Source organism: Phyllostomus discolor, chromosome 3 (genome assembly GCF_004126475.2).
Source record: "Phyllostomus discolor isolate MPI-MPIP mPhyDis1 chromosome 3, mPhyDis1.pri.v3, whole genome shotgun sequence".
Lineage (NCBI taxonomy): Eukaryota > Metazoa > Chordata > Mammalia > Chiroptera > Phyllostomidae > Phyllostomus > Phyllostomus discolor.
Window position 1 is genome coordinate 102,142,448 of NC_040905.2, and position 18,932 is coordinate 102,161,379.

Sequence of the window (18,932 nt, forward strand, 5' to 3'; positions counted from 1 at the left end):
CCAAAGTAGCTGCAGAAACTCCAGCCTTCTCTCCAGGTTTGTGTCCAGTGGATCAGAAGTCCCTGCAAAAGTCTCATACCAATCACTGCAGCCAAGAAAATGTAGTTTAAGTTATTTACCCACCTCTGGGGCAGGTGGTGGTGTCTCCTCCACCAAAACCAAGGTCTGATAGGGGAGATTGGGGTGGCTTCCCAGAAGGCCATTTGAGTGCTGCTAAGAGAAGAGAGGGAGAGGATGCAGGGCAGCCATAGTTGTCCATCCATATCCAGCACGTCATGCAAGGGAGATTTCATTCTATTTTATCCCTCTAGGGAAAAATGGTGACTGGAAAATAATAGTTGTGAAGGATATAAGGCCCATTACGCTAAGTGGGAGACATCCCCTGAAATACATTTTCAAGGATTTCCTGCAGTGTGTGTGTACTGCATTTCCTGTTGCTTTTATAAAAGCTAATGACACAGCTGAAAGACAGCAGAGCCTCTTTCTTTCTTTCTTTCTTTCTTTCTTTTTTTGAAAATGCATACTTAGTGAATGAGCAGCAGTACGTTAATAATTCTTAGATTGGTGTTTTTTCTTCCAGTGTGAATCTGGCAACGTTGGCTCTAGGTTATGTCTCCTCTTCAGTGCTGGTATGTTGATTTACTAAATATCGTATTTTTAAGAAGGAATTTCAAATGCTTTAATCCCTGATGGCTTTTCATGGTTTTTAATGAATGGAGGAGGGTATTGGGTTTTGTGTATTCTAATAGTCTAACAAAAAGCTGTTTTCTCTTTGGTAGGCCGCAACCAAATGTGATAGCATGACACTGACTCCAGGCCCGTGGCTGGGTTTGCCAGCTGTTCCTGCAGTCACCCTTTATAAACACGACGATCCCGCCTTGGTAAGCCTGTTCTCACTGGCAGGGAGTGGGGGGTGGCTTGTAATCATTACTGGGCCTGGGGCAAAATACAGAAAAACAAAGGAAAAAGTGAAAAATTTCCTTAATGTCACTTCTATAACTTTATTTTTCAAAAACTTTTTAACAGAAGTGAAATTGTGCCACATGTGCTTTTTCTATTTATTTTTCCCATACTTCCCTGTGTATGTGAAGAACATTTTATTATATTTTATGATTGCATAATCTGTCACTTTAATACCACAATCTATTTAATCATTCTCCATTTATGAACTTTTAGGATGTTTTCAAATTTTTGTTTCTGAAATAATGAGCATATTTCTGTGTTTCAAATTATTTCCTTAGAAAAGGTTCCCATAAGTGGCATTCCTGTCAGAGTAGTTAAAGCACACTGTTTAGAAGGTTGTAACAAAGTATAGTGATGGTTTTTGAAAATGGACCACTTAGTGGCTCATGCAAAATAAGCTTTAAGTGATTCTTGCTACAACAGTTGATTTCTTGCCCAATTGATAATGACTGGGTATTCGAGGATGATCAGAACAGCCTTGGAACAGCCTTAGCCTCAGTTTCTTGAGTGGCTAAGAGCTGTGGCTCTGAGATGTGACCCATCTGTATTCTCACCCTGGTTTTGCCACATCTCAGACATGAAACCTTGAGCAAAGCAGGGTCCCTGAGCTAAGTTGCCTAGAATACTTACTTCATGGAGTTGCTAGATGATAAAATGAATAATGTGCCCTGGCTGGCATAGCTCAGTGGATTGAGCACAGGCTGCGAACCAAAGTGTCGCAGGTTCAATTCCCAGTCAGGGTACATGCCTGGGTTGCAGGCCATGACCCCCAGCAACCACACATTGATGTTTCTCACTCTCTCTCTTTCTCCCTCCATTCCCTCTCTAAAAATAAATAAGTAAAATCTTTAAATAAATAAATAAAATGAATAATGCAAGCCAAGTGACTATCATAGCATCTGACAAATACCCAGTGCCTGGTAAATGGTAACTAGATAATTCTAGTATGTGATTCCACTAGCTTTGGTTAATAAACTCATATTGGCTTCTTTTAGACTTTAGTTGCTGGTCTTACATCAAATAAGCCAGCGGACAAACTCCGTGCCCTGCCACTGTGGTTGTCTTTACAATACTTGGGGCTTGATGGGACTGTGGACAGGATTAAGCATGCCTGCCAACTGGTGAGTAGAAATCTAAAGTTTAAATGAGTCATAAATTCTCTTTGGCAAAAGGAGTCAGAAAAATACTGCATTGATTTAGCCTCTATCCAGTACCTCGTTGTCTAGATTTTCTGTTTCATGAGCAAGCATATTAATAACATGTATACATTTCTTGTTCAAAGTTCTGGGAGAGACTGCTGGGGTTGTCCCAGCATTTGTATCCAAATGGGATCAGATTAAAACGAATGCTGTTGTCACATCGGATGAGAAAAGAAGTCACAAGATGACAGCCGAGGGGTGGCAAAGGATGCAAAAGGGGCCGTGAATGTCCCCACTTGACTGACTCTTGAGGATGAAGGGATGTGAGGGCGAGGGGTTGACATGGATGGCATGTGTGCTTTTAACATCAGCTGGCTTGAGTTGCCTAATTGCAAGTCTTTGGGAGACCATTTTAATTCTGTTTCTCTTTGAAGTATTCTAATTTTGAAAATTATATAATCATGCTATAGTTTAGAAAGCAAATATGTCATATTTATGCAGCTGGAGAACCGAGTCCTATCTAGTCTGAAAGCATGATGTCACCTCCATACTTCCATATTCTTACCTGTAAATACGGATAATGACATAACAAAAGGTCATTATGAGGCCTTAATGAGTTGATGCATGTAAAGCTCTTACAGTAGTGCCTAATGACACAGTAAGTTATGCAAATAGGTCTAAAAGTAAATCTTCATTTTAAGTGTATACTTGGAGAATTGGCACTTCCTCAAGTGTCTTTTTTATACTTAAGAAAAATTAGCATTTTCATATTACTGCAGCAGTAGTCTTCTGGTTCATAATGTCCAGATGGTCCATCTGCATTGTTGCAAATGGCAAGATTTCATGCTTCTTTATAGTTAAGTAATAGTCCATTATAGTCCACATATACATCACATTTTCTTTATTCATCATCTAGTAATAGACACTTAGGTTGTTTTCATATCTTGGCTCTTATCTATAATGCTGCAATAAACATGGGAGTATCTATATTTTTTCAAATTAGTACTTTTGTTTTCTTCAGATAAATACTCAGAAGTGGAATTGCTGGATCCTGTGGTAGTTCGATTTTTAATTTTTGGAGAAACCTCCATACTGTTTTCTGTGGTGCTGGACCAACTTACACTTTTACCAACAGTGCCCAAGAGGTTCCCTTTCTCTATATGCTTATCAACACTTGTTCTTTCTTGTCTTTTTGATAATAGCCATTCTAACAAGTGTGAGGTAGTATCTCTTTGTGGTTTTGATTGGCATTTCCCTGATGATTAGGAATGTTGAACATCTTTTCACATACCTGTTGGCCATCTTTATATCTTCTTTGGAAAAAGTCTGTTTAGATTTTCTGCCCATTTTTTTTCATCAGATTTTTTTTTTTGCTGTTGAGTTGTATGAGTTCTGCATATACTTTAGACATTAACCCTTCATCAGATAAATGATTTGCAAATATTTTGTCCCATTTAGTGGGTTGGCTTTTCATTTTGTTGATGGTTTACTTTGCTATGCAGAAGCTTTTTAGTTTGATGTAGTTCCATTTGTTTATCTTCACTTTTGTTGCCTACACTCAGTAGTTTTTGAATGAATGAATGAATGAATGAATGACTTAAATTGCTAATATGAAAAATTCACTTGCCCTGGCCCATGTGGCTTAGTTGGTTGGCGCATCATCCCATAACCAAAAGGTTGCAGGTTTGGTTCCCAGTCTGGGCACATACCTGAGTTTCAGGTTCCATTCCCAGACTGAGTGCACGTGAGAGGCAGCTGGTCGATGTTTCTCTCTCCCTTTCTCTCTGAAAGCAGTGAAAAAAGTGTCCTCAGGTGAGGATACAAATAAATTCAATTATGTCTCATTAGAAAAAGCTCTTCTAGAACCACAAAATATAACTTTAAACTGAAACAATAGGGAATAATTGCAGATGTTGAAATGCAAAAATTGGCAACTGAACTTAGAAATCACCAAGATGCAGGTGGTTTGTCTGCCTGAGATCCTGGTTTGCAGACCTGCAAAGACCTCATGAAAATTACTTCTTAATATGTTGTGTCGATTTAATAAAATTACATAAGCTGGGGTTTTTTTGTTGTTATTTACAGAGTCAACGGTTGCAAGAAAGTTTGAAGAAAGTGGACCACATCAAAATCTTGGTATAGTATATAATTTGTTTTTGAAGTAAATAACTTTTAACTTTAGCAACTTAGAATGCTTTTTCTCCAGATTTGATGCATTTCAGTGGAATTGTGGCAGCTCCAGTAAAAATACATTCTTTTTTTTTAATTAAAAAAAGGTTTTTTCAGTAACAGTTTACATTCAGTATTATTTTGTATTAATTTCAGGTGTACAGCATATTGGTTAGACAGTCATATGCTTTACAAAGTGTTCCCCCTGGTATTTCCAGTACCCAGCTGGCACCATACATAGTTATTACAGTATTATTGATTATATTTCCTATGCTGTACTTTAAAAACCACATTCTTTGCAAGAGACTCATGCACATACTAATAACCTAAATCTACAGTTAGCATAAAGCCTAGACATTTGCACCATACACTATTTGAAACCCTACAGTGCTTTTTATAGAATCCAATTGTACTTTTTATTGTTAAAATTAAGAATTGCACAGAATTAAATTACACCATTGACTTTACTTGCCTAACAACTGTAGAATATCTGTCCTTCTGAAATGAGAAATTATTTTATCTCTCGGAATGCTTTGGTTGACTCTTTCTACAACCTTCTGACACCAAAGTTCTCATTTGCACAAAGGGGAATAAGGATGAGAAAAGCAAGTGCCCTGCTCTCCTCTCCCTTGGTATTTTCCTAAAAGATATCAACCAGTCTCCACATTACTCCCTGGGGATAATAACTAGACAAGGAAATGAGGATTTAGTAAGGCTGATAGCCAAGTGTCAGTTCAGGTTTGAATGTTTTCATGGTTTTCTTTATTGTGTTTTAGAATTTTAGAAAATATATAGGTCAGATTCTAATTTAAACAGGGTCACTATATGTTTCTTTTACAATTTTGCAGGATACATTTGGGTTTTAAACTAATATTTGCTTTTATTTTGGGTTCAAGTTAGTACACCTTATTCCCATTTTAGTGCATGGTTTGGTTTACATTCCTGAGAAGGGGCTGCTCTGCACTGCTTTCTGAACTTGTAGCCTATTCTGAATTGATCTTAGTTGACCCAAATTCTAGCTCAGAAGAGGAGAGGGGCCCACTGGAGAAGCCAACAGATGAATGTAAGTCAGGAGACCTGGGTTTTAATTTCAGCCATACTACAGGGGCCTGTGACATTGAATCTAAGTCTGTGAGCTCAGCAGTCAGTGAAGGTACGCAGGTCGGAATCAGGGAAACCCAAATTATGAATTCAAACCAGCAAGCTGGCAGGAATCAAGACAGTGGTGGGCCTGTGTACTTCCTCTGTCCCTCCATTGCTGGGCCGGCTCAGGCTCCCCTGTGTCCTATCTGCTTCTCTCTGTTTCTCCAAGCAGAGAGGATCTGATGGTGCTAGTTAATCACCAGTTGATTTGGAGCATCTTTACAAGGCCACATGTGGCCCAGACATAAACCTTCACCATCCCTCCTTCCAAAGACTGCTTTTCTCATTTGGGGATACAGTATTTGGTGAACACTGTGAGGCACTGTGGCCTGTCAGTAATCATCATCATTGTCACAGCTGCTCTTGTGAAATGCTTGCTGTGTACAATGCAAGGTACTGAGTACTTTACATGGATTATTTCATTTAACCCTCACAGTAGTCTCCCTTGTACATGCTGTTCCGTCCGCCTGGAAATACTGTTCTCCCTAATTCTTACCATGACTGGTTTCTTTTTTTATGACTGTTTTCTTATCCTTAAATCTTAGTTCAGATCCTACCTCTTCAGAAAGACCTTTCCTGACCACTCTATCTAAAACAGCCCCAACCATCCACCATTCTGTATCCTCCAGGTTTTTTCCTTCATCGCACTTACTACCTGAAATAGTATTATATGTTTGTTCATTGTATGTTTTTCCCTGTAGAAGCTTCATAAAGGCAAGGATTTTTGTCTCTTTTTTAATGGTTTTATGTCCTGTGCCAAATATAGTATGTGGCACAGAATAAGGCATCCAAGCATGAATAAATAAATCTAACCCATGAGTTGGATGCAGTGTCTATTCCCTTTTTACTGCTTAGGAAACTAAGGCACAGACAGGTTGAATTGCCCAGGCCACACAGCTAGGAAGTGATAGAGCTGGAATTCAAACTCCAAAGCTCAGGTTGTTCACCAGTGGACCATTCTCAGGGCAATTTACAGGAGAAATTAGTTTATTTTGCCTCAGTGGCTTGTTATGAAGAGCATGTATGGGAAGGCAAAATTAAGATTGTAAGACATCATAAAACACTGGGTTGGCCAAAAAGTCTGTTTAGTTTTTTTCTAGTAAAATAAAGATATATTTTTCATTTTCACAAATACCTTTATTGATTTGGATATTTTGAGTATGTCAGCTATCCTCTACTATTGGCTTCTAGTGAGTAGAGGCCAGTGGTGCTGCTAACCATCTTCCAATGCATGAGACAGCCCCAGAGCAAAGAATTATTTGACCAAAATGTCAATAGAACCAAGAAACTTCACAAACCACATTTGACAGGTTCAGTCAGTCACAGCACCTTCTCCATACACTGCACAAATCTTTTTTGCTCTTCAGATACATGTTACCTCCTTGAAATAGCAAAGCATCATATACTGAAAATGTTACATATCTTCTTCCATCTTTAGTATTGAAATGGCTGCACAAAAATTCACCAATTTTGATAATTTTTTAAAATTATATTTTATTGATTATGCTATTACAGTTGTCCCATATTTCCCCCTTTGTACCTCTTACTCCCTCAGTCAATCCCCACACTGTCGTTCATGTCCATGGGTCATATGAGTAGGTTCTTGGCTACTCCATTTCCTATACTGTAGTTTACATCCCCATGGCTATTCTGTAACTACCTATTTGTACCTCTTAATTTCCTCACCTCTGCACCCATTCGCCCTCACCCCTCTCCCATCTGGCAACCTTCAAAATGCTTATTGTATCCATAATTCTGTCCTTGTTCTTCTTTGCTTAGTTTGTTTTTTAGATTCCATTGTTAATAGACTTGTATTTATTGCCATTTTATTGTTCATGTTTTTGATCTTCATCTTTTTCTTAAATAAATCCCTTTAACATTTCATATAATAATGGCTTGATAATGATGAATTCCTGTAGTTTTTTCTTGTCTGGGAAGCTCTTTATCTGCTCTTTGATTCTGAATGACAGCTTTGTTGGGTAGAGCAATCTTGGCTGTAGATCCCTGCTTTTCATGACTTTGACTATTTCTTGCCAATCCCTTCTAGCCTGCAAAGTTTCTTATGAGAAATCAGCTGACAGTCTTATGGGAACTCCCCTGTAGGTAACTAACTACTTTTCTCTTGCTGCTTTTAAGAGTCTTACTTTATCTTTAACATTTGGCATTTTAATTATGATATGTCTTGGAGTAGGCCTCTTTGCATCAGCACTCTCTGTGCTTCCTGGATTTGCATGTCTATTTCCATCACCAAATTAGAGAAGTTTTCTTTCACTACTTTTTCAAATACATTTCTAATTTCTTGCTCTTTCTCTTCTCTGGTACCCCAATGATACGAATGTTGGAGTGCTTGAAGTTGTCCCAGAGGCTCCTTACACTATCCTCACTTTTTTTTTGGATTCTTTTTTTCTTCTTGTTCTGCTTGGTTGTTTTCTGCTTCCTTATTTGCCAAATCATTGATATGATTCTTGGCTTTATCTACTATACTGTTGTTTCCCTGTAAATTGTTCTTTATTTCAATTAGTGTATTCTTTGTTTTTGACTGGATTTTTTATGATGCTGAGGTCCTCACTAAGTTCCTTGAGCATCCTTACAACCAATGTTTTGATCTCTGCATCTGATAGATTGCTTATCACCATTTCATTTAGTTCTTTTTCTGGGGTTTCGATCTGTTCTTTCATTTGGCCACATTTCTTTTTCTTATCATTTTGGCAGCCTCCCTGTGTTTGTTTCTATGTATTAGGTAGAGGCTTTATAACTCCTAGTCTTGGTAGTATGGCCTAATGTGGTAGATGTCCTGTAGGGTCCAGTGGCACAGCCTCCCCCATCACCCAGGCTGTGTATTTGAGGTGTACCCTTTGTTTGGGCTGCATACACTCCTCTTGTTGAGCCTTGATTGCTGTTGGCAGGTCAGTGGGAGGGATTCGCCCGGGCCAGTCAGCTACAAGGACTGGCTCTGACTACTGACCACCAACCTCTGCCCTCTGTGGAGGATCAGCTGTCCAGGAGCAGGGTGGTGATGCTCCCATGTGGTCTGTAGCTGTCCATTGGGTGCGCAGGCTCTGGGGTTTCCCTGGTGGTGCAGGCCATGGTCAGCCACCACCTGTGTCTGCTTGAGTTTTCCTGCCTGAGCTATAAAGCAATCTAATATGGTGCTACTTGTGCTGGGCTTGGAGATTCCCAGGCAAAGCCAAGTTGTGAATCTAGGCTGGCTGCTGCTAGTGCAGAGCCTGGGGCCACTTAGCAAGACGTACAGGGGCTGGGGGCTCAGTGAGGCTGGCTGTTGTTTGTTTGATAGAATTTAGGAAGTTGTGAAGCATGAGTGAAGACCAGCTGGCTATTCATATGGAAAACCAGCTTGGATGGCACCATAGATTGGATGGGATGGAATCTCAGGGGATCTCCAGAGCAGGGCAAACAATAGTAACCAGGTTGTTGGAGTCTCAGATATGGCACCAGCCTGATGGCTCTGTGGTTTTGTGGGGTCAGGGTTCAGAAAAGGGACATTGGCCTCTGTCTGCATTTCTTTCTGGAAGAAAGCTGTCCCACAGCCTAGGCCTTGATGCCAGACATTTCATTTCTCCCTTTATGCCGCTGGTGCCTTTCAAGCTGCTACCCAGGTGCTGGAGTCTGCATAGGTAAGTCCACGTGTGGGTTCCTTATGAGGAACTGCTTGGGACTTTAGAAGTTCCTTCCACCAATTCAATCCTCTCTGGTTTTTGTAGCCAGACATTGTGGGGATTTATCTTCTTTGTACTAGAATCCTGGGCTCGGGAACTTTGTTGGGGCTGGGACTCCTCGTTCCCAAGATATCTCTTCTAAATTTTTTCCCCACCATATGAGGATATGGGACCAGCCTGTTCCTCATCTCTGCCCCTCCTACCAGTCTGGATGGATGTGGTTTCTTTAATTCCATAGTTGTCAGACTTCTATTCAGCTTGATTTCTGGTGATTCCAAGTGATGGTTCTGTATTTTAGTTATAATTTTGATGTGGTTTTGTGAGCTGTTGACTCATGTTTACCTGTGCTGTCATCTTGACTGGGTGTCAATAGTTTTTTTTAATATATTTTATTGATTATGCTATTACAGTTGTCCCATTTTTCCCCTTCACTCCCCTCCACCCTGTACACCCTCTCCCACCCATATCCCCCCCTTTAGTCATGTCCATGCATCATACTTATAATTTCTTCAGCTTCTACATTTCCCATACTATTCTTACCCTCCCCCTATCTATTTTCAACCTACATTCTATGCTACTTATTCTCTGTACCTTTTCCCCTTCTTTCCTCCTCCCACTCCCCTGTTGCTAACCTTCCATGTGATCTCCATTTCTGTGGTTCTGTTCCTGTTCTAGTTGTTTGCTTAGTTTCTTTTGGTTTTGCTTTAGGTGTGGTTGTTAATAATTGTGAGTTTGCTGTCCTTTTACTCTACATGTTTTTTTCTTTATCTTCTTTTCTTAGATAAGTCCCTTTAACATTTCATAAAATAAGGGCTTGGTGATGATGAACTCCTTTAACTTGACCTTATCTGAGCAGCACTTTATCTGCCCTTCCATTCTAAATGAGACCTTTGCTGGATAGAGCAATCTGGGATGTAGGTCCTTGTCTTTCATGACTTGGAATACTTCTTTCCAGCCCCTTCTTGCCTGTAAGGTCTCTTTTGAGAATCAGCTGACAGTCTGATGGGAACTCCTTTGTAGGTGTCTGTCCCCTTATCTCTTGCTGCTTCTAGGATTCTCTCCTTCATTTTTACCTTGGCTAATGTAATTATGATGTGCCTTGGTGTGTTTCTTCTTGGGTCCAACTTCTTTGGGGCACTCTGAGCTTCCTGGATTCCTTGGAAGTCTATTTCCTTTGCCAGATTGGGGAAGTTCTCTTTTATTATTTGTTCAAATACGTGTTCAATGTGTTGCTTTTCCTCTTCCCCTTCTGGCACCCCTGTAATTCAGATATTGGAACGTTTAAATATGTCCTGGAGGTTCCTAAGCTTCTCCTCGTTTTTTTGAATTCTTATTTCTCCATTCATTCCTGTTTGGTTGTTTTTTTCTTCCTTCTGGTCCACTCTATTGTTTTGAGTCCCAGTTTCCTTCCCATCACTATTGGTTCTCTGTGCATCTTCCTTTATCTCTTTTATGGTAACCTGCATTTTTTCACGTAATTTGCGCCCAAAATCAACCAATTCCGTGAGCTTTCTGATCACCAGTGTTTTGAACTGTGCATCTGATAGATTGGCTATTTCTTGGTCGCTCAAAAGGATGAGTCCTGGGGGACTGATCTGTTCTTCTGTTGGAGACATGTCTCTCTCTCTCTCTCCTTTTTTTTTTTCCTGGTCTGGTTGCTCCTGTTACAATGAGGGGCGGAGCCTTAGGTGTTCACCTGGGCTGGGCACTCCAGTCCCTCAATTGTGACGTTGTATGTGGGGGCGGGGGTGGGAGGGAACAATGGTGGTACCTCCGTCCTCCTGGGATCTCAGTCCCTTCTCTGGGATTCTGGGTTGTGCGCTCTGCCCTGGTCCACAATGCCACCTCACTGGGTCCGCCAGCCACCGCTTGCGCACTCAGGGTCCACCACTGCACTGCAATTTTGCGTCCCACAAGGCTTACTCGCTCCTGGTTGCCATATGTGCCCAGTTCTCCCCGATCTCCGCGAGCCGCAACCCACGCCCGCTCCTCCTCTTGCCCCTCCTACCGGTCTGGATGAACGGGTCTACTTCAACTTCTTGGCTGTCCGACTTCCATTCAGATAAATTCTCTGTCAGTTCTGGGTATTATTCTAGCTCTAAATTGTTGTTGTTCTAATCTTGGTTGTGTGTGGAGGTACAGTGCATCCACCTATGCCTCCATCTTGGTGGAAGCCCCAGGGTTTTTTTTTTGTTTTTTTTGTTTTTTTTTAAGATTTTATTTATTTATATTTAGAGAGGGAAGGGAGGGAGAGAGAGAGGGAGGGAGGGAGGGAGGGAGGGAGGGAGAGAGAGAGAGAGAGAGAGAGGGAGGGAGAGAGAGAGAAACATCAATGTGCGGTTGCTGGGGGTTATGGCTTGCAACCCAGGAATGTACCCTGGCTGGGAATCGAACCTGGGACACTTTGGTTCCCAGCCCGCGCTCAATCCACTGAGCTACACCAGCCAGGGCCTCTTTTTTTTTTAATGCACGTTGAGATGACAGCTGTCACAATACAATTGGGGTACATAGAGGAGGCAACTGATAGATGTTTCTCTCCCTTTCTTTATCCCTCCCTTCCCCTCTCTCTATAAATAAATATAAGTAAAATCCTTTTTGAGAAAAGAGTATGGAACCATTGAATCCTCACAGTGTCTCAGTGGTATTCTTACTTCCATTTCTGTTCAAATTAATTGTGCGTCCAGAGTCCCCTAACTAGTATGTGGCAAAGCCAGGACTTGAACCCAAGTTACCTAAGGATAGCTGTCTCCCTTCTTCAAACTTTCATGGGTGTTCTTCCTTCCCATCTGGATGGCCCTTCAGGAACATATCACATCCCTGAAAAACAGATCCATTTTTCCAGCTCACCAGCACCAGCACCAGCACTGGCACCTTTTCCAGGATGCCAGGGGTGACTTTAGTGACCTGTGTTGTCAGTGGACCAACTCAGGTCTTCTCTGTAGCTTTGTTATAAACAGGCTGTTATTTTACTGGATTCTTATCTAGCACATGGGTTGAATTCTAAAATCACAAGGGGGTAATGTAATATTGCCACTTTACACCTGAAAAATCTTAAATTACCCCATGGGTTAGTTTGCCTGTTTTATGTTTACATTTCTGCTGGCTTTTAATATTTTCTTCGTTTTTTTAGTGTTCTGCTGTTTTAGAATGATATATCTAAATGAAGATTTTTCTTTTTATTGAGACTCGTGCTTATTTAAACTGAGGATTCTTTTTCTAAAGATTTTATTTTAGAGACATAGGAAGGTAGAGAGAAAGAGAAGGAAAGAAATATCTATTTGTGAGAGAAACAACAATTGGTTGCCTTTCACATGTGCCTCAGCTGGGGACAAGGTCTGCAACCCACACGTGTCCCCTGATTGGGAATTGAACTGGCGACCTTTGGCTTTGTGGCATGACGCTCAACCTGCTGAGTCATGCTGGCCAGGGCAGGAGGATTCTTTTTTTTTTTTTAATCAACTATTTAGAATTCATTTTTTTAACTATGACTCTTTTTTTTGTAGCCCTACCTTCTGGAACTTCAGTTAGCTGCATATCGAACCTGGTTTTTCCATCTTCTATCAGTCTCTCTGATATTCTCCATCTCTTTGCTGCCTTCCAGCACATTTCTTCAGATCTTTCTTTCAGTTCAATAATTTGCTTTTTTTATTATTTTTAACTAATTGTTATTTTATTTTTTTATTTTAATCATTGTTCAAGTACAGTTTTCTCCCTTTTACTCCCAATCCAGCTCACCCACCCAACCCTCCCCACTTCCCTCCCATTACCACCCTCCCCCTAGTTTATGTCCATGTGTCCTTTAAATTTCTTTCCTGTAAACCCTTCCCATTCTCCCCTGAAATTCCCTCTTCTCTCCCCTGTGGCCACTGTCAGCCTGTCCTCTATTTCAGTGTCTTTGGTTATATTTTGCTTGTTTCTTTGTTTTGTTTAGGTTCCTGTTAAAGGTGAGATCATATGGTATTTGTCTTTCACTGACTGGCTTGTTTCGCTTAGCATAATGCTTTCCAGCTCCATCCAAGCTGTTGCAAAGGGTAGGAGCTCCTTCTTTCTTTCTGCTGCATAGAATTCCATTGTGTAAATGTACCACAGTTTTTTGATCCATTCATTTACTGATGGGCATCTTGGTTGCTTCCAGCATCTAGCTATTGTAAATTGTGCTGCTATGAACATTGGGATGCATAGGTTCTTTTGAATTGGTGTTTTAGTATTCTTAGGATAGAGTCCCAGCAGTGGAATTGCAGGGTCAAAAGGCAGATCCATTTTTAGTTTTCTGAGGAAGTTCCATACTGCTTTCCATAGTGGTTGTACCAGTCTGCAGTCCCACCAACAGTGCACTAAGGACCCCTTTTCTCCACAACCTCTCCAACACTTGTTGTTTGTTGCTTTGTTTATGATGGCCATTCTGACTGGTGCGAAGTGGTATCTCATTGTGGTTTTAATCTGCATCTCTCTGATAGCTAGCAATATTGAACATCGTTTCATGTGTCTTTGGATTTTCTGTAAGTCCTCCTTGGAGAAGTGTCTGTTCAAGTCCTTTGCCCATTTTTTAATTGAGTTCCTTGTCTTCTTAGAGTGGAGTCTTGTAAGTTCTTTATATATTTTGGAGATTTAACCCTTGTCTGAGGTATCATTGGCAAATATGTTTTCCCATACAGTTGGTTCTCTTTTAATTTTGATACTGTTTTCTTTAGCTGTGCAGAAGCTTTTTATTTTGATGAGGTCCCATTTGTTTATTCTTTCCTTTATGTCCCTTGCTCTAGGGGACATGTCAGTAAAAAAGTTTCTACGTGAAATATCTGAGATTTTCCTGCCTACGTTCTCCTCTAGGACTTTAATGGTGTCATGTTTTATATTTAAGTCTTTTATCCACCTTGAATTTATTTTTGTATAAGGTGTAAGTTGGCGCTTGAGTTTCATTTTTTTTGCACGTAGCTGTCCAGTTCTCCCAACACCATTTGTTAAAGAGGCTATTTTTACTCCATTTTATGTTGCTGCCTCCTTTGTCAAATATTAATTGACTGTAGAGACTTGGGTTTATTTCTGAGCTTTGTATTCTGTTCCATTGGTCCATGTGCCTGTTTTTATGCCAGTACCAGGCTATTTTGATTACATTGGCCTTGTAGTATAGTTTAGTGTCAGGTATTGTGATTTCTCCTACTTTACTCTTCTTTCTCAAAATTGCAGCAGCTATTCGGGGTCATTTATGATTCCGTATAAATTTTTGAAGTGTTCTGTGTCTGAAATAAGCCATTGGTACTTAAATAGGAATTGCATTGAATGTGTAAATTGCTTTGGGTAGTATGGACATTTTGATGATATTAATTCTTCCAATCCATGAACACGGTATATGTTTCCATTTGTTTGTGTCTTCCTTGATTTCTTTCCTGAGTGTTATGTAGTTTTCTAAATATAGGTCTTTTACCTCTTTGGTTAGGTTTATTCCTAAATATTTTATTTTTCTTTTTGCTATTTCAAATGGGATTTTTTTCTTGATTTCTGCTTCTGCTGTTTCATTGTCAGTGTACAGAAATGCCTTTGATTTCTGGATATTGACTTTGTATCCCACTGTTTTGCCAAATTCATTTATTAGGTCAAGCAGTTTTTTGGTGGAGTCTGTAGGATTTTCTATGTACGCTATCATGTCATCTGCAAACAGTGACAGTTTTGTTTCCTCCTTTCCGATTTGGATGCCTTTTATTTCTTTTTCTTGTCTGATCACTGTGGCTAAAACTTCCAATACTATATTGAATAGAAGTGGTGAAAGTGGACAGCTTTGTCTTGTTCCTGATCTTAGTGGAAAAGATTTTCATTTTTGCCCATTGAGTATGATGTTGGCTGTAGGTCTCTCATATATGGCCTTTATTATGTTGAGGAATGCTCCCTCTGTTCCCACTTTGCTGAGTGTTTTTATCATAAATGGGTGCTGTACCTTATCAAATGCTTTTTCTGCATCTATTGATATGATCATGTGGTTTTTGTCTTTGCTTTTGTTTATGTGATGTATTACATTTACTGATTTGTGAATATTGTACCATCCTTGCATCCCTGGAATGAATCCCACTTGGTCATGGTGTATGATTTTTTTTTTTTTTTTTTTTTTAGGGAGGGAGAAAGAGAGAGAAACATCAGTGTGCGGTTGCTGGGGGCCATGGCCTGCAACCCAGGCATGTGCCCTGACTGGGAATCAAACCTGCGACACTTTGGTTTGCAGCCCACACTCAGTCCTGAGCTACGCCAGCCGGGGCTCGTATGATCTTTTTAATGTATTGTTGGATGCGGTTTGCCAGTATTTTGTTGAGGATTTTAGCGTCAATGTCCATCAGTGATATTGGCCTGAAGTTTTCTTTCTTTGTTGTATCTTTATCTGGTTTTGGAATTAGGATGATGTTGGCCTCATAAAAAGAGTTTGGGAGTCTCCCATCTTTTTGGATTTTTTGGAATAGTCTGTGAAGGATAGGGGTTAGCTCTTCCTTAAATGCTTTGTAGAATTCTCCTGTGAAACCATCTGGTCCAGGCCTTTTGTTTGTTGTGAGTTTTTTTTATTACTGCTTCAATTTCTTTTGCTGTTGCTGGTTTGTTCAGGCTTTCTGCTTCTTTTTCATTGAGTTTTGGAAGATTGTATTTTTCTAGAAATTTGTCCACTTCACCTAGGTTTTCAAATTTCTTGGCATACAGTTCTTTGTAGTAATTTCTTACAATCCTTTGTATTTCTGTGGTATTTGTTGTAATCTCTCCTCTTTCATTTCTGATTGTGTTTATTTGGGTTTTCTCTCTTTTTTTCTTGATGAGTCTGCTTAAAGGCTTGTCGATTTTGTTTATCTTTTCAAAGAACCAGCTCTTGGATTCATTGATCCTTAGAATTGTGCTTTTAGTCTCTGTGTCATTTAATTCTGCTCTGATCTTGGTTATTTCCTTCCTTCTGCTTGCTCTGGGCTGTCTTTGTTGTTGTTCCTCGAGTTCTTGTAGACGTAGGGTTAGGTTGTTTGTTTGAAATGTTTCTAACTTTTTTAGGTGGGCCTGTATTGCTATGAACTTTCCTCTCAGGACTGCCTTGGCTGTGTCCCATAAGTTTTGGGTTGTTGTGAGTTCATTTTCATTTGTTTCCAGAAACCTTTTGATTTCTTCCCTAATATCATTCTTGACCCATTCATTGTTTAATAGCATGCTATTTAATCTTCATGATTTTGAGTGTTTTGGGTTTTTTTCCTTGGGGTTGGTTTCTAGCTTCAGTCCCTTGTGATCCGAGAAAATGCTTGGTATGATTTCAATTTTCTTGAAATTGTTGAGGCTTGTTTTGTGTCCTATCATGTGGTCAGTCTTTAAAAAGGTTCCGTGTACATTTGAAAAGAATGTGCATTTAGCTTCTATAGGATGGAGGGCTCTGTATATATCAGTAAAGTCCATTTCATCTAGGGTATTGTTCAATGCCACAATATCTTTGTTGATATTTTGTTTGGAAGATCTGTCCATTTTTGATAGTGGGGTGGTAAAATCCCCCACTATAATTGTGTTGCTGTCCATATCTTTCTTGAAGTCCTCTAAGATTTTCTTTATGTATTTGGGTGCATATATATTTACAATATTTATGTCTTCTTGGTGGATTCTTCCCTTGAGTATTATGAAGTGACCTTCTGGGTCTCTCTTTATGGACCTTTTTTGGAAGTCTGTTTTGTCTGATATGAGTATTGCTACCCCGGCTTTTTTTTCCTGTCCATTTGCTTGGAAGATTTGTTTCCAGCCCTTCACTTTCAGCCTGTGCAGGTCTTTTATCCTGAGGTGGGTCTCTCCGAGGCAGCATATGTGTGGGTCATTTTTTCTTATCCATTCGGCTATTCTATGTCTTTTGATTGGAGCATTTAATCCATTTACGTTTAAGGTTATTATTGATAGGTACTTATTCATTGTCTTTTATATACATGTGTTCCTCTCTCTCTCTCTCTTTTCCTTCCTTTCCTTAAAGTAGCCCCTTTAGCATCTCTTGCAGAGCTGATTTGGTGGAGGTGTATTCTTTCAGACTTCTTTTGTCTGGGAAGCTTCTTATTTGGCCTTCTATCTTGATTGAGAGCCTTGCTGGGTAAAGTAGCCTTGGTTGCAGACCTCTGGTTCTCATTACTTGGAATATGTCTTGCCATTCTCTTCTGGCTTGGAGTGTTTCCTTTGAGAAGTCAGCTGTTAGCCTTATTGGGGCTCCCTTGTATGTTACTTCTTGTTTTTCCCTTGCTGCCTTTAATATTCTCTCTTTGTCTTGAAATTTTGCCATTTTAATTGTGATGTGTCTTGAGGTGGGTCTCTTTGGGTTCCTCTTGATTGGGACTCTCTGTGTTTGCTGGATTTGTGTGACTTTTTCTCTCATCAAATTAGAGAAGTTTTCCATCATTACTTTTTCAAATAGGTTTTCTATCCTTTGCTCTTCTTCTTCTCCTTCTGGTATCCCTATTATATGGATATTATTACGTTTCATATTGTCTTGCATTTCTCTTAATCCCTTTTCATTCTTTCTGAGCCTCTTTTCCTTTTCTTTCTCTTTCTGGGTGTTTTCTTTTACTTTGTCCTCTAGCTCGCTGATGTGATCTTCTGCTTCATTGATCCTGCTTTTCTTTCCTTCTACTGTGTTCTTCAGTTCAGAAATTGTATTCTTCATTTCCTCTTGGCCCTTGTTGAGAGTTTCTGTTTCCTTTTTCATGTTGATGTAGTTTTCAGTGAGTTCACTCTAGCTTCCCTGTAGTTTCTGGTAGCTCATTGTGAGCTCATTGAGCTTCCTGACAATCATTGCTTTGAACTCAATATCTGATAGTAGAATTGCCTCTATTTCATTTAGCGTTTTTCCTGAGGCTTCCTCCTTTCCTTTCATTTGGAGATTGTTTCTTTGTTTTCTCATTGTTTGTGGGATTCTTCTTGTTAACCTCTGTTTCTTAAATTGATCTGTTCTGGTTTCCTGTGATTGTGGTGTGAACTTCTGTGGTAGAATACCTGTGAGATTCAGTGGTGCAGTCTCCATTGTATCTTGGTGTTCACAACTTCCCCCTACTCATCTGGTTTTTCAGTGTCCGCTGTAATTTTTGATGTCCTGTTTTCAAAAATGTTTCGATAACCTAGGCCATTTGCTCTGTTCCTCCGCCGATCCGCGAGTTTCCCTCCCCTGCACAGAAGCTGAGACTTACATTCTGCCATCTTAAGAGTCCTCTTAACTAATTATTTAATGCATTCATTTAATCAAAATTTTGTCAAAGTCATGAAAAACAAACAAACAAACAAAAGACTGATAAATTATCACAGTGTGAAGAGATTAAATGGTCATCTAAAGGTCACTGGGTGTCCTAAATGGGATCCTTTAACAGGAACCTGGCTGCAGGCGCGTGGTCCTCTCCAATAATTTGCTCTTGAGTTGCAGCTCATCTGTTTAACCTATTGCCCACATTTTTGCTTCAGGTAACTTCTTTTTCACTTCAGGATGTTCCCTTTAGTTCTTTTCAAATCAAAACTGTCTTTTTAAATTATCTTTTAAAAAATGTTTTTTGGTCTTTTGTTTCTCTATTTTAACAGTTGTTATAGTCTATTTCAGATTGTTGTTTTACTATTTCAGTTCCTGGGGACACAATTGCCCTCTGAGGAGAACCATGCACAGCCCTGCAAGAGAAAACCACACAGCTTTAGCAAAGTGATGACTCTCACGGCCCTGAGGGAGAGAACCATGCGGCCTTGACGGAGTGGAGACTCCCGTGGTCCAGGGAGAGAGGACCACGTGCCTTTGCCAGAGTAGGGTTAGGGTTAGGGTTAGGGCCCTCTCAGTTGTGTCTCCTGACTCTTACTCCCTGTGTCTGGTTGTTTTTTGTTGTTTTTT

The 18,932-nt window shown here is 39.9% G+C and overlaps 1 protein-coding gene across 3 annotated transcripts in view; it reads left to right on the forward strand.

The window, feature by feature from the left end:
- Positions 1 to 18,932, forward strand: part of PDXDC1 (pyridoxal dependent decarboxylase domain containing 1) — a 58,195-nt gene that overhangs the window by 25,979 nt on the left and 13,284 nt on the right. For all 3 annotated transcript variants that reach the window (XM_028511096.2, XM_036020909.1, XM_036020910.1), the window contains exons 10-13: positions 581 to 629; positions 780 to 881; positions 1,959 to 2,084; positions 4,188 to 4,238. In XM_028511096.2, the coding sequence (XP_028366897.1) occupies positions 581 to 629; positions 780 to 881; positions 1,959 to 2,084; positions 4,188 to 4,238 (328 nt within the window). The remainder of the gene's footprint in view (positions 1 to 580; positions 630 to 779; positions 882 to 1,958; positions 2,085 to 4,187; positions 4,239 to 18,932) is intronic.